Source organism: Globicephala melas, chromosome 6 (genome assembly GCF_963455315.2).
Source record: "Globicephala melas chromosome 6, mGloMel1.2, whole genome shotgun sequence".
Classification (NCBI taxonomy): Eukaryota; Metazoa; Chordata; class Mammalia; order Artiodactyla; family Delphinidae; genus Globicephala; species Globicephala melas.
The window spans coordinates 48,932,073-48,951,709 of NC_083319.1; the positions used below are offsets into that span (position 1 = coordinate 48,932,073).

A 19,637-nucleotide genomic window follows, 5' to 3' on the forward strand; every position below is an offset into this window, starting at 1 on the left:
GGCAGCATCAGCATTTTCCATCCCTCCTTCCTTCACAAACATCGGAATCAGCAGGGACAAAATGAAGGGAAAACGCACTGAGTCTGAATCTCACCTCTGGCATAATGAATGCTTATTCTGTTTACCCTCTGTTAGTAGCTGTTTGATCTTTAACCTCTCTGGACCTCAGTATCATCTGTCAAATGGAGACAGTAAGACCAAATTCCCAGGATTATTTGGGACATTACATATGATAACATGTGGATGTGCCTAATACTTTGCCATTCGAAAACATCTGATGCAGGAAAGAGTGTCATCTCTTTATCCTGCTCCCCTGCAGGTGGGACATCCAGCAGCATGAAGTCTGACAAATATTTAGGGATGTGTCTTGCTCAGTGCACCAAGGATATTGATGAATTGAAATAACCCTGTTCACGTGTGAGTTCATTTATACAATCCCATTTCAGTCTCACATCTCAGCTGGGTAAACAGGATAACTTTATTATTTTTTTTTGCGGTACGCGGGCCTCTCACTGTTGTGGCCTCTCCCGTTGCAGAGCACAGGCTCCGGACGCGCAGGCTTAGCGGCCATGGCTCACGGGCCCAGCCGCTCTGCGGCATGTGGGATCTTCCCGGACCGGGGCACGAACCTGCGTCCCCTGCATCGGCAGGTGGACTCTCAACCACTGCGCCACCGGGGAAGCCCAACAGGATAACTTTTATTGTCCCCATTTTACAGATGATAAAACAGTGGCTTAGAGAGGTCCAGTGCCACACAGCAGTGAAATGGCAGACTCAGATCCTCTGACTGTAGCCCATTTTTCTCTTCATTCTCAATCTCACATCCCGCTGCTTGGCAGGTTGCATTTATGGACAGGATACATTGATTTAGACCAGCTCTGTCCCAGTAAACCATCTCTGTGATGATGGAACTGTTCTGTACTTGCACTGTCCAATTCAAAGGCCACCAGCCACATGCGACTATTGAGCACTTGAAATGTGGCTACTATGAGTGAGGAATTAAAGTTTTAATTTAATTTTAATTAGTTTAGATTTAAATAGCCACACGTAGACAGTGCAGATCTAGTGACAGAGTCTGGAGAATAATGGGAAACTGAAAAATTGTTCAGTGGTTTCTACTCACAAATCAAAGTAAACCTCAGCCACTTGTTTGCCTTTGTCTTAAAAGATCTTCTTAACTCTTTTTCTTTCAGTGTTAAAGCTGGCTCACTTTCTTGACAAGGGCACCATCACCATGCAATATATAATTCAAATGATGCCTTGAAACCAGTGATTGGCCAGCAGAAACAAAATGTGTTGTAGAGCAGGCTTCTCAAACTTCAACATGTATAGGAATCACCTGGGATCTTGTTGAAATACAGATTCTGATTTAGTAGGTCTGGGGTGGGGCCTGGGATTCTGCCTTTCTAATAAGTGCCCAGGTGATGCTGCCGCTGCTGCCCTGTGAACCACACCTTGACTAGCAAAGCTGTAGAGCAGCAGTTGGGTTAATATTGTCTCCCTTCACTCCTGGGGGCGTTTGGCAATGTCTGGAGATTTTTTTGGTTGTCATGGCTTGGTGGGAGAGGTGCTGTTGGCATCTACTGGGTCCTGAGATGCTGCTAAATATTCTACAATATATAGGACATGATAATTATCCTGCTCAAAATGGCGGTAGGGCCAAGTATGAGAACCCCTGCTGTACAGCCAAGTCTGCTCTCCAGGAAGAGGGGCTGGATGGGAGAGCGATGGAGTGGGTCTTCTTGGTATAATAACTGAGTGCTGTTTTCTCTCTCTCATTCTTCTCTCCTACTTATCTACACACAGGAGCCAATGCCTCGGCCCCAGACCAACTGAGCTTAGCTTTAGCCTGGAACAGAGTCGACATCGCCCGCAGCCAGATCTTTATTTATGGGCAACAGTGGCCGGTAGAGTATATGTTGTCACCCCTGAAAAGCCCACTTGCTTGGGCAAGGGTATTTGTTTAAGGAATCTCTGAGAGCGGCCCAGGAAACCGCTGCTTTTTCTTTAGGGTGGGAATGTTCCTTTGTAGCTGTCCTCATTCTCAGCTTCCTTTCTTATATTTAGGAAAACACTGTCATCTGGTGGAAGATATGACAAAGCACAGCTCCAAATGTTCCAAACATTTCCATCTCTCTGAGTGGCCTTTGATAGCTATGTTTAGCTGCAACTAATGCCATTTCTTTTATATGCCTGAAAAAATATATATAAGACAAAATTGTGTTCATTAAAACTAAGTAAGGAGCAGAGTTAGCAGTTTGTTTCTGGTTGTCCCGGAGGTTTCTGCTGCCATGTGGCGGCACCCCATGCTGGTGTGGGGCTGGGTCGCACCTTAGGATACAGAATTAGCAGGCTTCCACGTGCCGGTGCCATCTGGTCCTGGAGGCTGAGCACAGGTCCTCCCTGAACCCAAGAACAATACAGAGTCAACGAAAGCTTTATATAACTGCTCTTGGTTTGTTTCTGTCAACTGGCTCTACCAAAAATAAAATCTTGGAAAATTGGCCATTAGGTGGTGTATGCTTGTATGCCCAGGAGGCAGCCAACAGTCTGGGATTTGATTTCTGTGCCTGGAATCACTGCAGGGCAACACCTTCATGTACAGGTCTTTTTTAACCCTTCCTTTGCCCCAGAGAGCTTCTGCCTAGGATTGAAACCCTGGCTTCATTTAGTGCAGATGAATTGCTAGTGTGGAAAGATTTGTCAAGGAATCTGGACACTGGGAAATTTTTGTGAAAGAAGTTAAATAAAACCCTAGTAAACAGGCCAAATGACCTAAATAGTTACTGGGCCTCTGTGTAGAAATGGGCGAGGTGGAGACAAGGAGTATCACTTAACTAAAAAAAAAAAGAGCAGCCTTCTTTCTGGTCTGTTTACTAGGATCCCTCCTCTCAGGTCAGCCAGGAGTCCAATTTAGAGCCTAAGGAAGATGACAGTGAAGACAGTAAAGTACTCACTTTGGCACTTCACTGGTTTTGTAGAAGTTTGGTCAGAGAGTTGGAAGAGGGAAAGCCTTGTAAACCCTTCCACCTTCTCAGAATCTAGAACAAAAAAAGAGATTCAAGGAAGAATTAGCTTTTGGAACTAGAGATCCTTGTGTTCTGTTTGCAAAGACAAGCCCCAAAACATAGGAGAGAGTGTGACTGTCCCAGAAGTGGGTTTGGGAAACTCTTGCTAGCATGTTCTTGAGGGTGCTGAAGGTTTACCAGATGTCAAAGGCATCCATTTCTAAACTATTCAGGAGAATGCCAGAGAACTACATCCTTAGACCCTGGGTCAGACTAACTCTGACTTGATTTGCAGGTGGGGTCTCTGGAGCAAGCCATGTTGGATGCCCTAGTTCTGGACAGAGTGGATTTTGTGAAATTACTCATAGAGAATGGAGTAAGCATGCACCGTTTTCTCACCATCTCCAGACTAGAGGAATTGTACAATACGGTAGGACCAAGCTAAGGCACATTTTATTTTCTCTACTTTTTGTGTGTGTTTGTTTTACCTTCTCCTGCCCCCCACATGTCTGTGAGTCCCTCCCCTCCCCTTCAAATGCATGGATCATTTTCCACAAATGCTCCCTTAGACCTGTATAGACAACAAACACCAAGTCACCAAGAATCCACTTGTTTTAACTGCTCAGTTGTCAGCATCTAAGAAGCAGAAAGTTACGTGATCACCAAAAGGTAATGTTCTCAGGTTCTTACACAAAAGCATACGGCTCTGGAAATTAGAACACACTTTATTCTGTAAGCCCAGAGGGTGTTTGAGGCAATCAGCAGAGGAGGATTGATTTAACTCCAAGCATCAAAGGAGGCTGATTAACTATCCTGCACCATCTTGTTATCCTCAGAGCTATGAAGTTCATTCATTCCACTATAATAGGATAAAATGTAAAAACCTCTTGTTTGGAGTTACCCAGAAAGATTTTTTTTGTTTTGTTTTATAATGATTTGTTAATTCATTCACTAGGGATACCAAGAAGTAATCAAAAGAAAACCTACTCTTTATGAAGTTGTTGAGAGTATCCAGTGAGTTAAGTACATCAGCTCTGAGCTGATACTCACTAAAATACAATGAAGTTTAAAGAGTAGATATTGTTTTCCCCCATTTTACAGATGAGGAAACTGAGGCCAAGAAGAGAATTGGCTTATTCAAGATAACAGAATTTCTAAGTAAAGAAAGCAGCCAGTACTGAACCAAAGCTTCTTTCTCAGAAACTGTTTTCCCCTCATTTGTCACAGTGCCTCTTTGTCCCACCACCCACAGCACTAATGAGATGGAGCTTCTTGGCCTGTCCCCAGCCAGTGATAGGTATTAGCTGGTGCCACCCTGGCTCTGTAACATTCCCACTGCTGGAAGTAGAAAACAAGTTAGCGGAATGACCCCACGTTTCTGTTTTCTCTGCAGATTTTTCTCAGTTCCGGATACTAAGACTTTCAGTAATAATAGGCCAGAATGGCAGAGTGGTAGACCCAGCCTCTATCCCCGCCCCCCCCCACCCCCGACAAAGATCCACAATTAGACAGCTATCCACAGACAAAGACAGCTCTAGGAGAGCTCAGGAGTTCAATTAAGAAACTTCAGCAAAACAGTGGAACAAAAAATATCTGAAAATAACCACACAAAAAGGAGAGGAAGAACAGCTTCATTGTGTCTGTATCACCCTGTCCCCTGAGGCCAGCACAGCTCTGTGCCAAGAGGAAGCTCCTCAGCTAGAAATAGTTCCCCTCACTGGAAAAGAGAGCCAGTGAGCCTTTCAGGGCACTGCACAAAGGACACACTTCGGTTTCACCCCGCCCAGAGACCTGCAAAGCTGAGACGTACTGTGATAGCTAGCAACACAGTATGAGCCAGGCTGAAGGCTGAGTAACCACGGTTCCCAGGGACCTGCTCTGCAGAGGACCCCGGCATTTTTCACCAGTGAAGAAACCAATAGCCAGCACAGCTGCCACAGAGCCCTGCAGATTTCACTGGCTTTTGCTCTACAGATACTTGCGCTCATAGACACCAGTCACACAAGCCCCTCACCACTCCCTCTCCCCTCACCCCTGCTGGCGCCTGGGGTCCACACCAGCAGCCAGCCCAGGCCTCTGTGGCTACACGATTGCAAGAACCCAGCCTAGACCCCCATGGCTGACCTCCACTGCTGTGCACACTCTGAAAGCTAGCACCTCTGGCTGTGCACCTGTACACTGCTGGCCTGACACACACTGCCACGCCTGTGGAAATGCAAGACCCTAGAACTGCAAGACCCTGCAGCTACATGAGTACACTCCATCAGCCAAGGCTGCATGTGGACCAATAGCAAGTCAGGAGATTGAATCAGGAATCAAAAACCTCCCAACAAAGAAAAGCCCAGGACCAGATGGCTTCACAGGTGAATTCTACCAAACATTTAAAGAATTAACTCCAATTCTTTTCCAATTCTTCAAAAAAAAGTGAAGAGGAGGGAATGTTCCCAAACTTATTTTAGGAGGCCAGAATTACCATAATAGCAAAGCCAGATAAGGACACTGCAAGAAAAGAAAACTACAGGTCAATATTCCTGATGAATATAGATGCAAAAATTCTCAACAAAATACTAGCAAACCAAATTGAAGCACATTAAAAAGATGGTATACCATGATCAAGTGGGAGTCTTCCTAGATGCAAGGATGGTTCAACATATACAAATTAATAAATGTGATACATCACATTAGTAGAATGAAAGACAAAAATCATGATCATCTCAGTGGATGCAGAAAATATATTTGACAAAATTCAACATCCTTTCATGGTAAAAACTCTCAACAAATTGAGTATAAAAGTAACACACCTCAATGTAATAAAGGCCATATATGACAAACCCATAGCTAACATCATACTCAATGGTGACAGATTGAAAGCTTTCCTTCTGAGATCAGGAACAAGAAAATTGTGCCCACTCTTACCACTCCTATTCAACATGGTACTGGAAGTCGTAGCCAGAGAAATTAGGCCAAAATAAAAGGAGAAAAAGCAATAAAAATTTTTTATCCAAATTGAAAAGGAAGAAAGAAAATTGTCTCTGTTTGCTGATAACAGCATCTTGTATACAGAAAATCCTAAAGACTCCACCAAAAAATCTATTAGAACTAATAAATTCAGTAAGTTTCAGTACACAGAAGCAGCATACAAAAATCAGTTGCATTTATGTATGCTAACAATGAACTATCTGAAAAAGAAATAAAACAATTCCATTTACAACAGCACCAAAAACAATAAAATACTTAGGAATAAACTTAACCAAAGAAGTGAAAGATCTATATATCAAAAACTATGACATTGATAAAAGAAATTGAAGAAGGCACAAATAAATGGAAAGATATCTCATGTTCATGAACTGGAAGTGTTAATATTGTTAAAATGTTCATGCTACCCAAAACCATCTATAGATTCAATGCAATTCTGGTGGCATTTTTCACAGAAATAGAAAAAAAATTCCTAAAATTTGCACTGAAACACCAAAGACCCTGAATAGCCAAAGAAATCATGAGAAAGAAGAACAAAGGTGGAGACATCACACTTCTTGATTTCAAACTATATCACAAAGATACAGTAATCGAAATAGTATGGTATCAGCATAAAAACAGACACATAGACCAATGGAACAGAATCAAGAGCCCAGCAATAAACTCATGCATATACAGTTAACTAATATTAGACAAGGGAACAAAATATAGGAAACAATATGGAGGTTCCTCAAAAAAATTGGGGCCGAGGGGCGGGGGAAATGGGGAGATGTTGGCCAAAGGGTACAAACTTTCAGTTATAAGATGAATATGTTTCAGGGATCTAATATACAGCATTGTGACTGTAGTTAACAGTACTATATTGTATACTTGCAAGTTAATATGAGATCAGAGCTTTAATGTTCTCACCATAACAACAGCAAAATGATTATTAAGTGAGGTGAAGGATATGTTAACTAACCTTATTGTGGTAGACATTTCACAATATAGACGAGCATCAAATCATCACATTGTACACCTTAAACTTACACAATGTTACATGTCAATTTTATCTCAATAAAACTGGGCAAAAATAATAATGGGGTTTTCAGTAAAATAAATAAATGAAAACACAGAGTTGAATGACCTTCATATAAATTAGAGAATCAAGGGAGTAGAGTGATTTATTCCAATGATTGGAAAGAAGTAAGTAGGAAAGTTATAGATCAAGAAAGGCCAATAGATTTCATCACTCCAGTCAAGTCTAATCAGCGTTCCCTAGAGTACTCTGTTGAAAAGGATTATGGAACAGTGAATGGCCTCAGTGATAAGAATAGCTAGCATTTTCTAAGCACTATTTTAATAGTTTTATAAACATTTCATCATTTAATCCTCACAACAGCCCTACCAGATAAGTGGTAGTATTATCCTCATTTTATAGATAGTAAGACTGAGTCACAGTTAAGCAGCTTGCCCATGGTCACAGCTGGTAAGCAGCAGGGTCAGGTTTGGAGCCAGGCATTCTGACTCCAGAGTTTGCATGTTTAATCCCTACACAATACTGCATCCCTCAGTGGAAAAAGAGTTCTGATGAGTATGTCCGCCTGAAGGGACCAGTAGTTGAGGCGGTACACAGGGATTGTCTTGAATACTTGAATGTGTTCCAACAGTGCTTAAGGATTTGCCATCACTGTTCAAGATCTTCCAATACGGTCACCAGATTCAGCAAACAAAAATACAGAATTCCCAGTTAGGTTTGAATTTCAGATAAAGAACAAATAATTTTTAGTATGTCTCACATATTGCACAAGACATACTCAGAATTATTCATTGTTATTGGTCAAAATGTACAAAATTCCAAATTTATTTATAAAATAAATGTCATGAGGATGTAATATACAGCACAGTGACTATAGTTAATAATATTGTATTGCATATTTGAAAGTTGCTGAGAGAGTAGATCTTTAAGGTCCTTATCACAAGAAAAAAATCTAAGAACTATGTATGGTGAGAGATATTAAATAGACTTATTGTAATGATCATTTTGCCTCATATACAAATATCGAATCACTATGTTGTACACCTGGAACTAATATATGTCAATTATACCTCAATTTAAAAAAGATGAGGAAACATAAAAGCAAAAGAAGCTGTAAATCAAAAGATTAAGAGATATAGTTACATTTAAAACTTTTAATTTGATACATAAAAAATACATGAATACTAAAAAGAAATACAAAATAGGCCATCAGGGCTTCCCTGGTGGCGCAGTGGTTAAGAATCCACCTTCCAATGCAGGGGACAGGGGTTCGATCCCTGGCCCAGGAAGATCCCATATGCTGCAGAGCAACTAAGCCCGTGCACCACAACTACTGAGCCTGCGCTCTAGAGCCCGCGTGCCACAAGTACTGAAGCCAGTGTGCCTAGAGCCCATGCTCTGCAGCAAAAGAAGCCATGACAGTGAGAAGCCCACGCACCGCAACAAAGAGTAGCCACCACTTGCTGCAACTAGAGAAAGCCTGCACACAGCAACAAAGACCCAACACAGCCAAAAATAAAAACAGATTAAAAAAAAAAAAAAGGCCATCAATATGACAAATAAAAGTTCAACATTAAGAATTAATAAAATGAATGAAAATTAAAACAAAAAAAGAAGTTATTCATTGGCTGTCTGGAATTCAGATTTAACTAGGCATCCTGTGTTTCATCTGATATTCCTGTTCCTGAAAGACAAGAGAATGGCAAACCACTTCACTTTATTCTTACCTTAAGCAACGGTAAGGATCTTTTGCACAATGGCAGAGTTGAACAGTTGCGATGAAGACTGTATGGCCCACGAAGTCTAAGATACTAACCATCTAGCTATTTACAGAAAAAGTCTGCCAAACCCTGCTTTAGCCAGTTTCTCATGCATTATGGGTAATAAACAAGTTGTGATTGGCAGTGTGCCAAATTGTACTTCTAATGCAGTAAACTGGCCCTTTTGTCTCCCCCTGCTGCACAGCTAGCCTCTTGAATGATGTTTTGGCCCAGCTGTCAACAGAGTTGATGGCCTCCTTTGCAAAGTTTGAATCTAGAACCTCAAATGCTTTTTCTTGAGGAGCCACAATCCAAAAACCTGCCACTGTGTTTGTTTAGAAAAGACAGGTACAACTGAGCAACTAGAACAAGGTTCATCTTAATGAACTTCCCCTCCGCCAGCCAGAACCCTTCCTTCCAGATCCTTGTTGCCTTGCCAATGAGAGCCCCTGACTAGCAAAACCATTTGATTCTTCTTTATTGTTTTCAGAGACATGGGCCCTCAAACACATTGTACCACTTGGTCAGGGATGTCAAAAAGGTAAGAACCCTCGCGACTGCAGGTCGGAGGCCCTGTCTTGACTGCTTCCTGTGATTAGAAAGTGCCTGTTTTGCATGAGCTGCCAGAGTATTCCTGTCCCTGCCAGACCCCCTCATTTCAGGACACAGTGTGCGTGTATGTCTTTTAACTTTGACATCTCTGCTTATGATGCAGCTGCAGTATTATCGCCAGTCTCCATGGTTTTAGATGCTTTCATTGGACATAATGCTTTCGGGTAGTGGAACCCTAGGCTTTCCCCCCATGCCTTGTGGATTTATGCCATTACCTGTATTTTTTCATGTGCTCCTCACTATTTGGGGAACTCGTTTCCATGCTATCCAACTGACCATGAAAGGTATATTTATTTACTAGCTCCTGATACAGTGTATCACCGCCACATCTAGCATGACACAGAGCATATAGTAAGCGTAGCTCAAAAAGTCTCAGAGAAACAGAGACTACAACATATATATACATTCCATTCTGCTAACACTTTATTTTCTCCAATATATTTTTTCACATTCATCATCAAATTTGATGGGGGAAAAAGCCAGTTGGTTTGGATCTAGTAGATTTATGCCCAATTTAAAAATGAGGAGGTTGAAACACAAGGAGGTGAGATCTGTACTGAGTGGTTGGTAAGGAGCTAGAATTAGAACTCAAATCCTTTAATAATCATAATCATAAGTAATGGTACCTAGGATTTAGTGATGACTAGGTATGTGACACTAATCCTTCTATGTGTCTTAGCTCATTTCATCTTCACAACAAATATATGAAGTAGAGTTATTATTTTATTTTTTTTTTACTATATAGTGTTATTCCCATTTATAGATGAGAAAAATGAGGCAAAGGGAGGTTACATCTCATCTTAACCAAGTGCTTGTTCTGCCCCATAAAATCTCTTTCCGAGGTAGCTTCAGTTCTGAACGCTTGGCAGGGTTCCCAGAAAGTGATGTTTTAACAACAAAGGATAAAATAAATGGTGACGCTTCCCCTACCACATACACATGTACACACACACACACATACACAGGTATATCCACCTACCAGTTGGTAGCAATTCTTTGCCAAATTCCATAGGACATACTCGGAGAAAGCTACAAAGTGAGGTAAAAAGTAGAGTGCCATTCCTTCATCTCATAGGAAGTCATAGGCTAGAACTACCCTTTAGGTGTCCTGTAGCCGCTTACTAATTTTTCCTTCGAAAGGCCCTGGGGCTGATTATAATGTACCTATTAACCAGCTGGACCTTTGCTAATAATGAGTAAAGAGTACTAAAAAACCTCCTTCTGTAGGCCCTTGGGAACTTTACTCCCACCTCTGCACAACCTTACTGAAAAATTTCTCATCCGTGTGAGTGAGTGAAGCCTGTAGTTCTTTCAAAGCAAGGGAAATAGATGCTATGCCATCTGTATATTTTACCAAGATCACACCTTTGCCTGGTCTGCCTCATTTCAAGCCATAAACATACCTGCCCTCAACAAACCCACTTCTCTTTTCCTCAAGTCTTCCTATTTTGTTTAATTTATCTTGGCGTAAAATTTCCTGGTAACTAAACAGAAGTATCTCAGAAGATTAGATGTACACACCAAGCATGTATTCTTTGCCAAGGTACTTGTTGCTCATGTTCAAAACTCAAAATGTTTTGAGGTTTTCTAAAATAATAAGTAAAATATCCCCCTCACCTTAATCTAGTCTGTGTCACTGAAGGAATTATGAGGCTTTCTGAAGAGACAGCTGTGTGCCTTTGTCCCTTAGTCCCAGCCACTGGGCAGGCCAAGCCTTCATATAAAGTCACTCATCTACCTCCGTCACCAAGCTTCTCAATGTCTTGCCTGATTTTCAAAGAGATTTTTGCAGTTAGATTTTAATGAATATAAATGATTGAAATCCCTCCTAATAGGTTCTCTTCCTCGTAGGACTTTGCTTTGCATATCATTTTCTTTTTTCTGAAGTTCCATTAGCTGCCTCTTACATTTGCTTACATTTAGTGGAAGGCATGTAGAGTATTTTTAAGGTAGGGTTTTCTTTAACTTCTTAGCTAAAGGTATACCTCAAAAATAATATAGACTAACAAGACAGGACAGGATGGTAAGAATTTGGGAGGACTATCAGTTAGGAGCAGTTTTATTTTTCTTTCAAGTGTGATCCAAATACTAGAGCAAGAATATAGTTATATGAGGATTCATCTACTTACTAACTTAGTAGCGGGAAAAAAATAACAAATCATTCAGGATAGTACTGAAATGGCTTAGGAAAAATTTATCCTTTTTCTTGAGAAAAGAGACTGCCAATATGGTTGGGAGAAACAAAAGCCTATGTTTAGTTTCTTCCCTTGGGAAGAAATAGGGGCAGGAAATGCAGACTCCATTTATTTCTATGATAAAGGTGAGTGTCTGACTATTGGAGAGCAAGAAAGAATAACAATGGTAGCCAAAGGAGCTGTAAGTGTCTATGTTTTATGGATGAAAGTAGCTAAAAATGAGGGTTTTTTGTTTGTGTTTTTTTTAAGAAGTGAATGAGAGAGAAATTAATATTGGTAAACATCTTCCTCACAGTTTATGCCAATAAGATATGCAAAATCTACAAATCTAGGTTTAAAATGCTAAGAAAATCTTGGGCAGTTTAAACAGTTTTCAAAATTAAGGAACATAATAATTAGCATGTGCTTTGTGCTTTATGGTTATAGGACTTTATGTACATGTTAATTGATTTAATCTATGACAAAAATTAATCAGTAAGTGATAAGCCCTAGTATGAAACGAATGCTGTTCAAAAATTAGAAACACAGTTCGGGACCTTAAACGTAGTGTTTGATAATATGTCTGTAAAATAAAATGTAAATAACTGATGAACCCAGAGAATGCATTTAGGAATTATCAGACCATCATTAAGTTAACCAGCGTATCTCCAAGTCCAACTATCCTTTGAAACCAACAGAACTGAACGTGGAGAATTACTCCCAAGCTAGTTTCAAAACCTTAAATTATTTATATGAAGGGAGCAATCTAGGAGCAATGAGGTAGAGTTAGTATCAATCAGAAATTTAAAATATCAGCCAACCCAGTTCCCTGAACCTTTCTTGTGCATAAATCCATTGGATGTACCAATGCTCTCATATTAAACCAGAGTGGCCTGAGTCTGTCCGCTATTCCATGAAATCTAACTTGCCATTTTAGTAGCTAACTGTCTGCTCAATTTGTGCCTCTGTATGTTTTAAAGTAGTAGTTTTTCTTTCTTAAATGTACTAATACTTCAGATTGCCTCAATTATCCCTCCCCACCAAAGAAGGGTGATATTTGAGTATTATGTAAGAGTAGTGGTGAAATTATGATAACTTAAAATTCAGTTATATGGGAATCAAGACCCAGAGCTTTGCCGAATTTTAAAGAAAAAGCATTTCGGACACACTTTGGGGAAAAAAAGGACATTTTCATAACTCCATCTGCTGAATTCATGCAAATTTTCAAAATTCTTAATTTTTAAAAGATTGGTTGCCCAGTCTACTGCCATGCCAAACACTGAGGGAATGTCCTCTTTTCCCATGAATTTTCACCAGGTTGGTCTTTTCCCCACTCTCCCTTGGTAAATCTTACAACCAGCTATCATTTTATACCTTGCATACATCAGAAGGAAACAGTATTCTTTGAAGGCTTGTTATGAGTTTCAAAGAAAAAAAAAGTTTCCTAAACAGCTGAAATCTGATAGTGATATCATGAGCTGACATCTGAAAAACAGAGTGCATTTAGAAGAGCAGATCTAATAAGTGAATTTAAGTTATTCTTTTAATTAAAAGACATCCTTAGGCATGGCATGGATTAAAATTTAGCCTCAGAGTAGTATCTCATGGCATGAAAAAAAAGGAGACAATGTTTTCAAGTTGTAAAATTTACTTACCCATGGATCCAAGCCTCTCTATTTTACTCTGTGGATCAAATTATTTGAATCCTGTGGCTTGCTATGTGTTGTTAAGGCATGAAATGGGAAATAAGTGTCCAGATTTTACCAGTTACCAAAGTAATTACCAAAAACGGGGAGCAGGGAATAACAGAAACAGCAGGCAGAATGAATATTACTGCAGTATATTGACTTCCTATTCGAAAAGGAGACAAGCAAAGGAAGACTCCTCCAGAGGCTTTTGGACATTACTTGTGGAATATGAGGAGGCATTTTTCTCTGCTTTTTTTTAAAGGAGGTGGATGTTATGAGCACAAGCCCATCCCTGTCTAACCCTTTACCCTCTCTTTTCTCTAAGCCTCCATCTCTACTAACCAAATTCCAGCAGATTATTAGAAACTGCATCAACTCTGGAAGCTCTGGACAGGGGTCTTTGGCCAGTGACCTGGCAGCATAGAAATAAGAGCAGCCTTCCACGTAGTGATCAAACAACTGGACCTTTAGAAACAGACAGGACCTTAGAAGTAACTATGTCCACATTGCCTGTTTTCAGAGCATGAATTGAAGTACAGAGAGAGAACCCTCATTGCCTTGTATTAGGTGACCATCGCCCCCTTGTAGTCAAACAGAAATCAGGCCAGTTCCTTTCAGCCATCACTCAAAGCTCAGTAACCCAGAATGGTCACAGAATCTTTTCTCCTACTTCAGACCAGATCATACAAAAATCACTCCAAAATAATCAAGCTTTATATAAGAAATTTCTAGGAAAAGAAGATTCTCACACCTTCTTTGGTAGTATGTAAGCCTATCAGCCCTTTATGAATTTGCATAAAATTTTGCAAAACAATGTTGCCAGTGTTTGCAGAACATTTGTAAAAAGTGTTGCCCCTCTAAAATTTTTGTTTATTTTGGATTTTACTATTACCACTTTCCTGACAACCCACGCTTACAGAGACCTCAAAAGCATAAATATTGCCATTCACTATTGGTCTTCAGGCAATATTGGTTCTTGTTCTTAGAATTCAAACTGATGTTCACACATACGTTTCTCAAAAGGAAATATACAGGTGTTAGGCTCACTATTACCCACGTTTTAAATTTGGAAAATTGTTACAAGACTAAAAATAGGCACAAATTCATAGACCCACTATGATTGTTGTTCAGTAGCATCACAATAAACCTTTTGGGGATTTTTCTGAAACCTGGTACTTGAGCAATACAAACCGTAAAGGGCATGGAGTTTAGCCCCTTTTACTGGGAAGAAAACTGAGTCCTTGAGGGAAAGTGGATGATTTGTGAAGGATGGACAGAGTCCAGAGCAACTGACTCGCAGCCAGTACTCTTTCCCCTGCCAGCTTCACAGTGCCAAGGAAAATAGCACCGATCGGGTGAGCCTCCTCTGGAGGTCATCCGTGTAGGAGCCAAAGGCACAGGAGATGAGGCTGACCGAGATGTGCCCAGAGAAGCTCTGGGGCTCTTCTACTCTTGAAATAATAGCCTCGCCTAACCGTCCAGTAAGAGCCAGACAATACAGAAAGCGCAGTCTTGTTAACCTGCCCAAAATAATGGAGAAAAAGTGTTGCACAGGTAATATTTTTAGATTCAGTTTAATGTTTATGGAAAGGACAATACATAAAAAGTTACTACCTTAAAATAAATCTTTCTCTAAGTTCCCTTTTAAAGAAGTCAGACAATTGGTCTTTCTTGATAACCAGAGGATAGCTGGGGCTTTCCCACCCAGGAGTGACTCATAAACTGTAACTAGTTAGTTGTTACTGAGAACATAATACTGAAGAACCCCAAACTGAGGCTTGATCCCAAATACATTGATTAATTTCAGTGTTTTACTTATTCACATTTTTGACCAAAAAAAAAAAAAAAAATTGAATGCCTACCATACACCAGGCATTGGGAATACAAAGATAAATAAAACAATTAAAAATATGAAGTTATAGGTTTGATGGCAGGATACAGTGGGCCACCTGTAATCCTGAATCCCTTTCAAGTGATTGCTGTTGACCATAGGAAAGCTGATAAGGATAACTGAAAACCTACCTTCAGTTAATAAAACTACATAAGCTAATTTCCTAGAGATAATGATATCTTCATATACTATGAATTTCCCAATTCTGCTGTGTAATCCCACCTGAACTTTACTTAGTAGACCTCAGAATCACCTGGACAGCTCATAAAGTGCATAGAGTCTCATACTCGAAGCAGGATAGGGTCCAGACCTTTGCATTGTCACCAAGTTCCTCAGATGGTTCAGATGCCACAAAGTTGGAAAACCACCACTATTATGAGCCACTTCTGTGAAGTGGCAGGAATCTCACACAGCATCCTGGATGGATCCTCCATTAAAGACAAACCTCAAAGTGGACAAAGCCCTCAGGCCCCTCCAAAATGTATCTAAGAATGCAGTGTGCCAGGCTTCCAACACGGTGTGGTACCCCTGCCATTCATGGTATAGAGCACACTTCTGCATCAGGGAACTAAACCAGACAGTGAGACTTGATCATTTGTACCCCTTGGAACTCACTGTGAGCTCAGAATTTCCCACAAACAGAACTAATTCTTCCTTGACCTAACAGAATAAGGATTTTCTCAGACCCTATAGAGTTCCCTTTTGAAGTAGAAACCAGTAATGAGCAGATAATAATAAAAACGCTTGTTTTTGCATCTATATGTACAACATTAAACTTATACCATAGCTCTAGGTCCTTAAGAAGCACTATTCTGTGAAAGAAAATATGAAAAACCTCTTTAATTCTGAGAAAATAAATATTCTGTTGATAAAACTTCTCTTATTTCACCCCTCTTTCTCTTTAAACACAGGGGATGTTCATAAAGGACTTTGTCATGACATCCATCTTCCTGTCCTTTTATTAAAAGGGTGCCAATTTTTTAAAAAGTTTAATAGAAGTTTTGTATAAAAGATATTTGAGCTCTCATCATATTTCACCTGATGCAGTCCCTGGTAATCACAATTGTCTTCTGGAAGGAGTCTTCATTCAGTGAGTGTGAAGAAATAAATGATCAGCAAGAGGACAGCAACAGGCCTGGGTCAGAGGCAGAGCAGCGAGGGGGTCCAGGGAGAGTATCTGGGGGACATAGTTCCTAGTGGCTGGGAGTGGTAGAATTTGCCATATCTAGCCTTGTGTTTCTTTCTGCTACACTGGTGTTTTTTTCTCCCCAGCTGAAGACTTGAATAAATATTTTGATTTTCTGTTATTGCCGACGATTACTGCATCTTCTTATTTAACTTATGTCTTCTTTCCAAGCGAGAATATCCAGGTTTCGGTTGGATCTATTTTAAGGTGAATTGATTAACCAGAATAATAATACATTCATATGTTTCTTTTTTAATTATTATTATTATTTTACTCTAAAATAGTTACAGAACACATGGAATAGAATCCCTAGTAAACCATGCTGTCTTTTGGATGTGTCTGTTTGTTCCATTCTTCCGTGATAGGGGAACCTGCCCCCAGACTACAGAATCAGCCTGATAGACATCGGCCTGGTGATCGAGTACCTGATGGGAGGGGCTTATCGCTGCAACTACACGCGAAAGCGCTTCCGGACGCTCTACCACAATCTCTTTGGCCCCAAGAGGGTGAGGCTGGCAGCAAATCCCATTTCCTGGACTCTGGGGAGGACTAGTGTGCAGTAGATTTGGAGTGCGGCTGCTTTGTCATCTCCAAGGGGGAGATCAGATGACAAGGCAATTGCCCTGCCTCTTCTTCCCTCTGCCGTCAAATCTGTTGAAAAAAGAAAAAAGAAAAAAAGGAATATGCTGGGTGTTACACTTCTTTCTTTTCCTCACTAGATCCAATTCAAACCAGAAACTGGCATTGAAAGTGAACCTTTTTTAGCTTTTCTACATGCTATGAATTGAGATGACATGCTCAACTTCTAAATAAGTCATTTTGTATATTAAAAAAGTAATTTTTCTCATTTAAAAAAAGTGAACCTTGGGCTTCCCTGGTGGTGCAGTGGTTGAGAGTCTGCCTGCCGATGCAGGGGACACGGGTTCGTGCCTCGGTCCGGGAAGATCCCACATGCCGCGGAGCGGCTGGGCCCGTGAGCCATGGCCGCTGAGCCTGTGCGTCCAAAGCCTGTGCTCTGCAACAGGAGAGGCCACAACAGAGAGAGGCCTGCGTACCGCAAAAAAAAAAAAAAAAAAAAAAGGTGAACCTTAATGATCAGAGAATAGTAATTATATTCAAATAATCTTATTATCTACCACATCACTTTTCAAGGTTTTTGCTCTTGGGATCTATTTATAAAAAATTATTGAGGACCCCCCCAAAGATTTTTATCTGTATGAGTTCCATCTTGTTCTATAATTTGCTGAGTTGCCTTCTCTTCCGTCTTGGTCTGTGCCTGTTTTGCACATCCCCAGCATCACCGGTGGTGCTACTGTGTGTGCTTACACTTTCCATGCCATGAGTGCCTTTTGCCGTCAGCACATGCCCCTCTGGTCCCACTCACCCTTGCTCTACTGGACAGCAGCAAAGAGAGATAACCAGCGTGAAGCATCTCAACATATAGTATTTCTGAATAATATCCCAAGTCTCCAGATAATAGAGGTCTTTCAGAGGTTTGGGAAACATCTCATAGTTTGACTGACTGTCTCATTGTTCACTCAAGTGCTTGATGTCATGGAGAGGTCGGCCTAGCGGGATGGTTTTAGGATGATGGAAGAAATCTTGGTCCACAAAAGAGATTATAAACCTGCAGGCTCTACCCTCGGGCAATCTCATTATGCCTCTCCAGTTTCCTAATTTTCTGTAATTTACCAAAATCACTAAATCCCTAATTCTCTTAGAATTTCTATAAAGAGTTTCCCCTGTGGTGTTTTATTTAGTGAAATGAATACATGCTGTGTGGTACAATAGATTTGTTCCATTACCTGTTTAAGATACATTAGGATTCTTTTCTTACCTCTATAAAGAAATCTAACTTTGTGCATAACATTTTTTTTAACAGCCCAAAGCCTTGAAACTGCTGGGAATGGAGGTAAGTGTTTGCTCAAATTATTAGTGTCAATTGTTTATTCTCTTTATTACACATTTCAAAATATATGTATATATATAAGGTCATTCCAGTGGTAGAGCTTAGTACATGATTCTAAAATAAGGAGGTGAAATTTTTTCCAGTGTCGAGGGGGCAGGTCACAGTAGCTTTGAAAATTCTATCATGGGGTTATATTAGCATTGCAAACAAAAAAAAAAATCCTATTTGAAATACTGACTTGAAAACCAAGAAAGCATATAAATTCCAGTAAGTGAAATCTATTCATGGAAGTTTACAAATGGCAACAGATCCAAAGACCAGAAATTCTTCACAAATGCATCTAATGAAGTATTCAGAAACTCAAGAAAGATTATCTGTCTCCCATCTTCTGTTCATGTGGTTATTATCGTATATCCAATTGCAAGTATAGGATGTCCTTGTCTTTTCAGTGGAAAGGGTAGTGCTGTCCATCATGAGGTACAAATAACCCTACTTGTAGAGGAAAAGAATGGACAAAAGTTAAAAAAAAAAAGCCCATTTAAAAATACTGTTCTAAAATTAAAGTATAACACTGACATGTTCCCATAGGACTGTGCTTATTCATTTATTATAACTTGTTTTAAAGTTAGGCATTCAGGGGCTTGTGAGTTCTTTTAGAATAGAAGCTAGGAAAAGACAGTTCATTTTTTCTGTATCTATTCCAGAGCTGGGCCAGTAGTAGACATACAAGAACTATTTACTGAATTGAGTGGATTCATTTCTAACTCCATCTCTGTATTTTTTCCCTAAAATTACAGGATGATGTTCCCTTGAGGCGAGGAAGAAAGACAACCAAGAAGCGTGAAGAAGAGGTGGACATTGACTTGGATGACCCTGAGATCAACCACTTCCCTTTCCCTTTTCATGAGCTGATGGTGTGGGCCGTCCTGATGAAGCGGCAGAAGATGGCCCTGTTCTTCTGGCAGCACGGCGAGGAGGCCATGGCCAAGGCCTTGGTGGCCTGTAAGCTCTGCAAAGCCATGGCCCACGAGGCTTCCGAGAACGACATGGTTGATGACATCTCCCAGGAGCTGAACCACAACTCCAGGTTGGACGGCCTAGCAAATGGTGTGGTCAGGGGAGAAGAAGGGAAGGTGGTCCCCAGATACAGGTTTTTTGAGCTATCCAATACTTCAAGGGGAGACAGAATCAACCCAATGGTGCACACAGAGGGCGGACACAAACAGTTAACATTTACAGTGCACAGTGCTAGATACAGAGGTACATACAGATACATAGATTTCATTTCATCCTCTCAACTGCCTCAAGAGGTAGGTCCCTTATGATGCATACTTTACACCTGAAGAAAATGAGACTCAGAGAATTTAAGTAACCTGTCCAAGATCACACACTTGTGGTTGACAAGGCCCAGCTCT

At 40.4% G+C, this 19,637-nt stretch overlaps 1 protein-coding gene across 7 annotated transcripts in view; it reads left to right on the forward strand.

The window, feature by feature from the left end:
• TRPM3 (transient receptor potential cation channel subfamily M member 3) overlaps window positions 1–19,637 on the forward strand; it is a 523,188-nt gene that overhangs the window by 417,390 nt on the left and 86,161 nt on the right. For 5 of the 7 annotated variants that reach the window (XM_060300848.2, XM_060300850.1, XM_060300853.1 and 2 more), the window contains 7 exons: window positions 1,807–1,907; window positions 3,304–3,438; window positions 9,253–9,303; window positions 16,485–16,520; window positions 16,679–16,819; window positions 18,196–18,225; window positions 19,020–19,309. In XM_060300848.2, coding sequence (XP_060156831.1) covers window positions 1,807–1,907; window positions 3,304–3,438; window positions 9,253–9,303; window positions 16,485–16,520; window positions 16,679–16,819; window positions 18,196–18,225; window positions 19,020–19,309 — 784 coding nt within the window. The remainder of the gene's footprint in view (window positions 1–1,806; window positions 1,908–3,303; window positions 3,439–9,252; window positions 9,304–16,484; window positions 16,521–16,678; window positions 16,820–18,195; window positions 18,226–19,019; window positions 19,310–19,637) is intronic. The other 2 variants (XM_060300849.1, XM_060300851.1) reach the window with 1 other exon arrangement.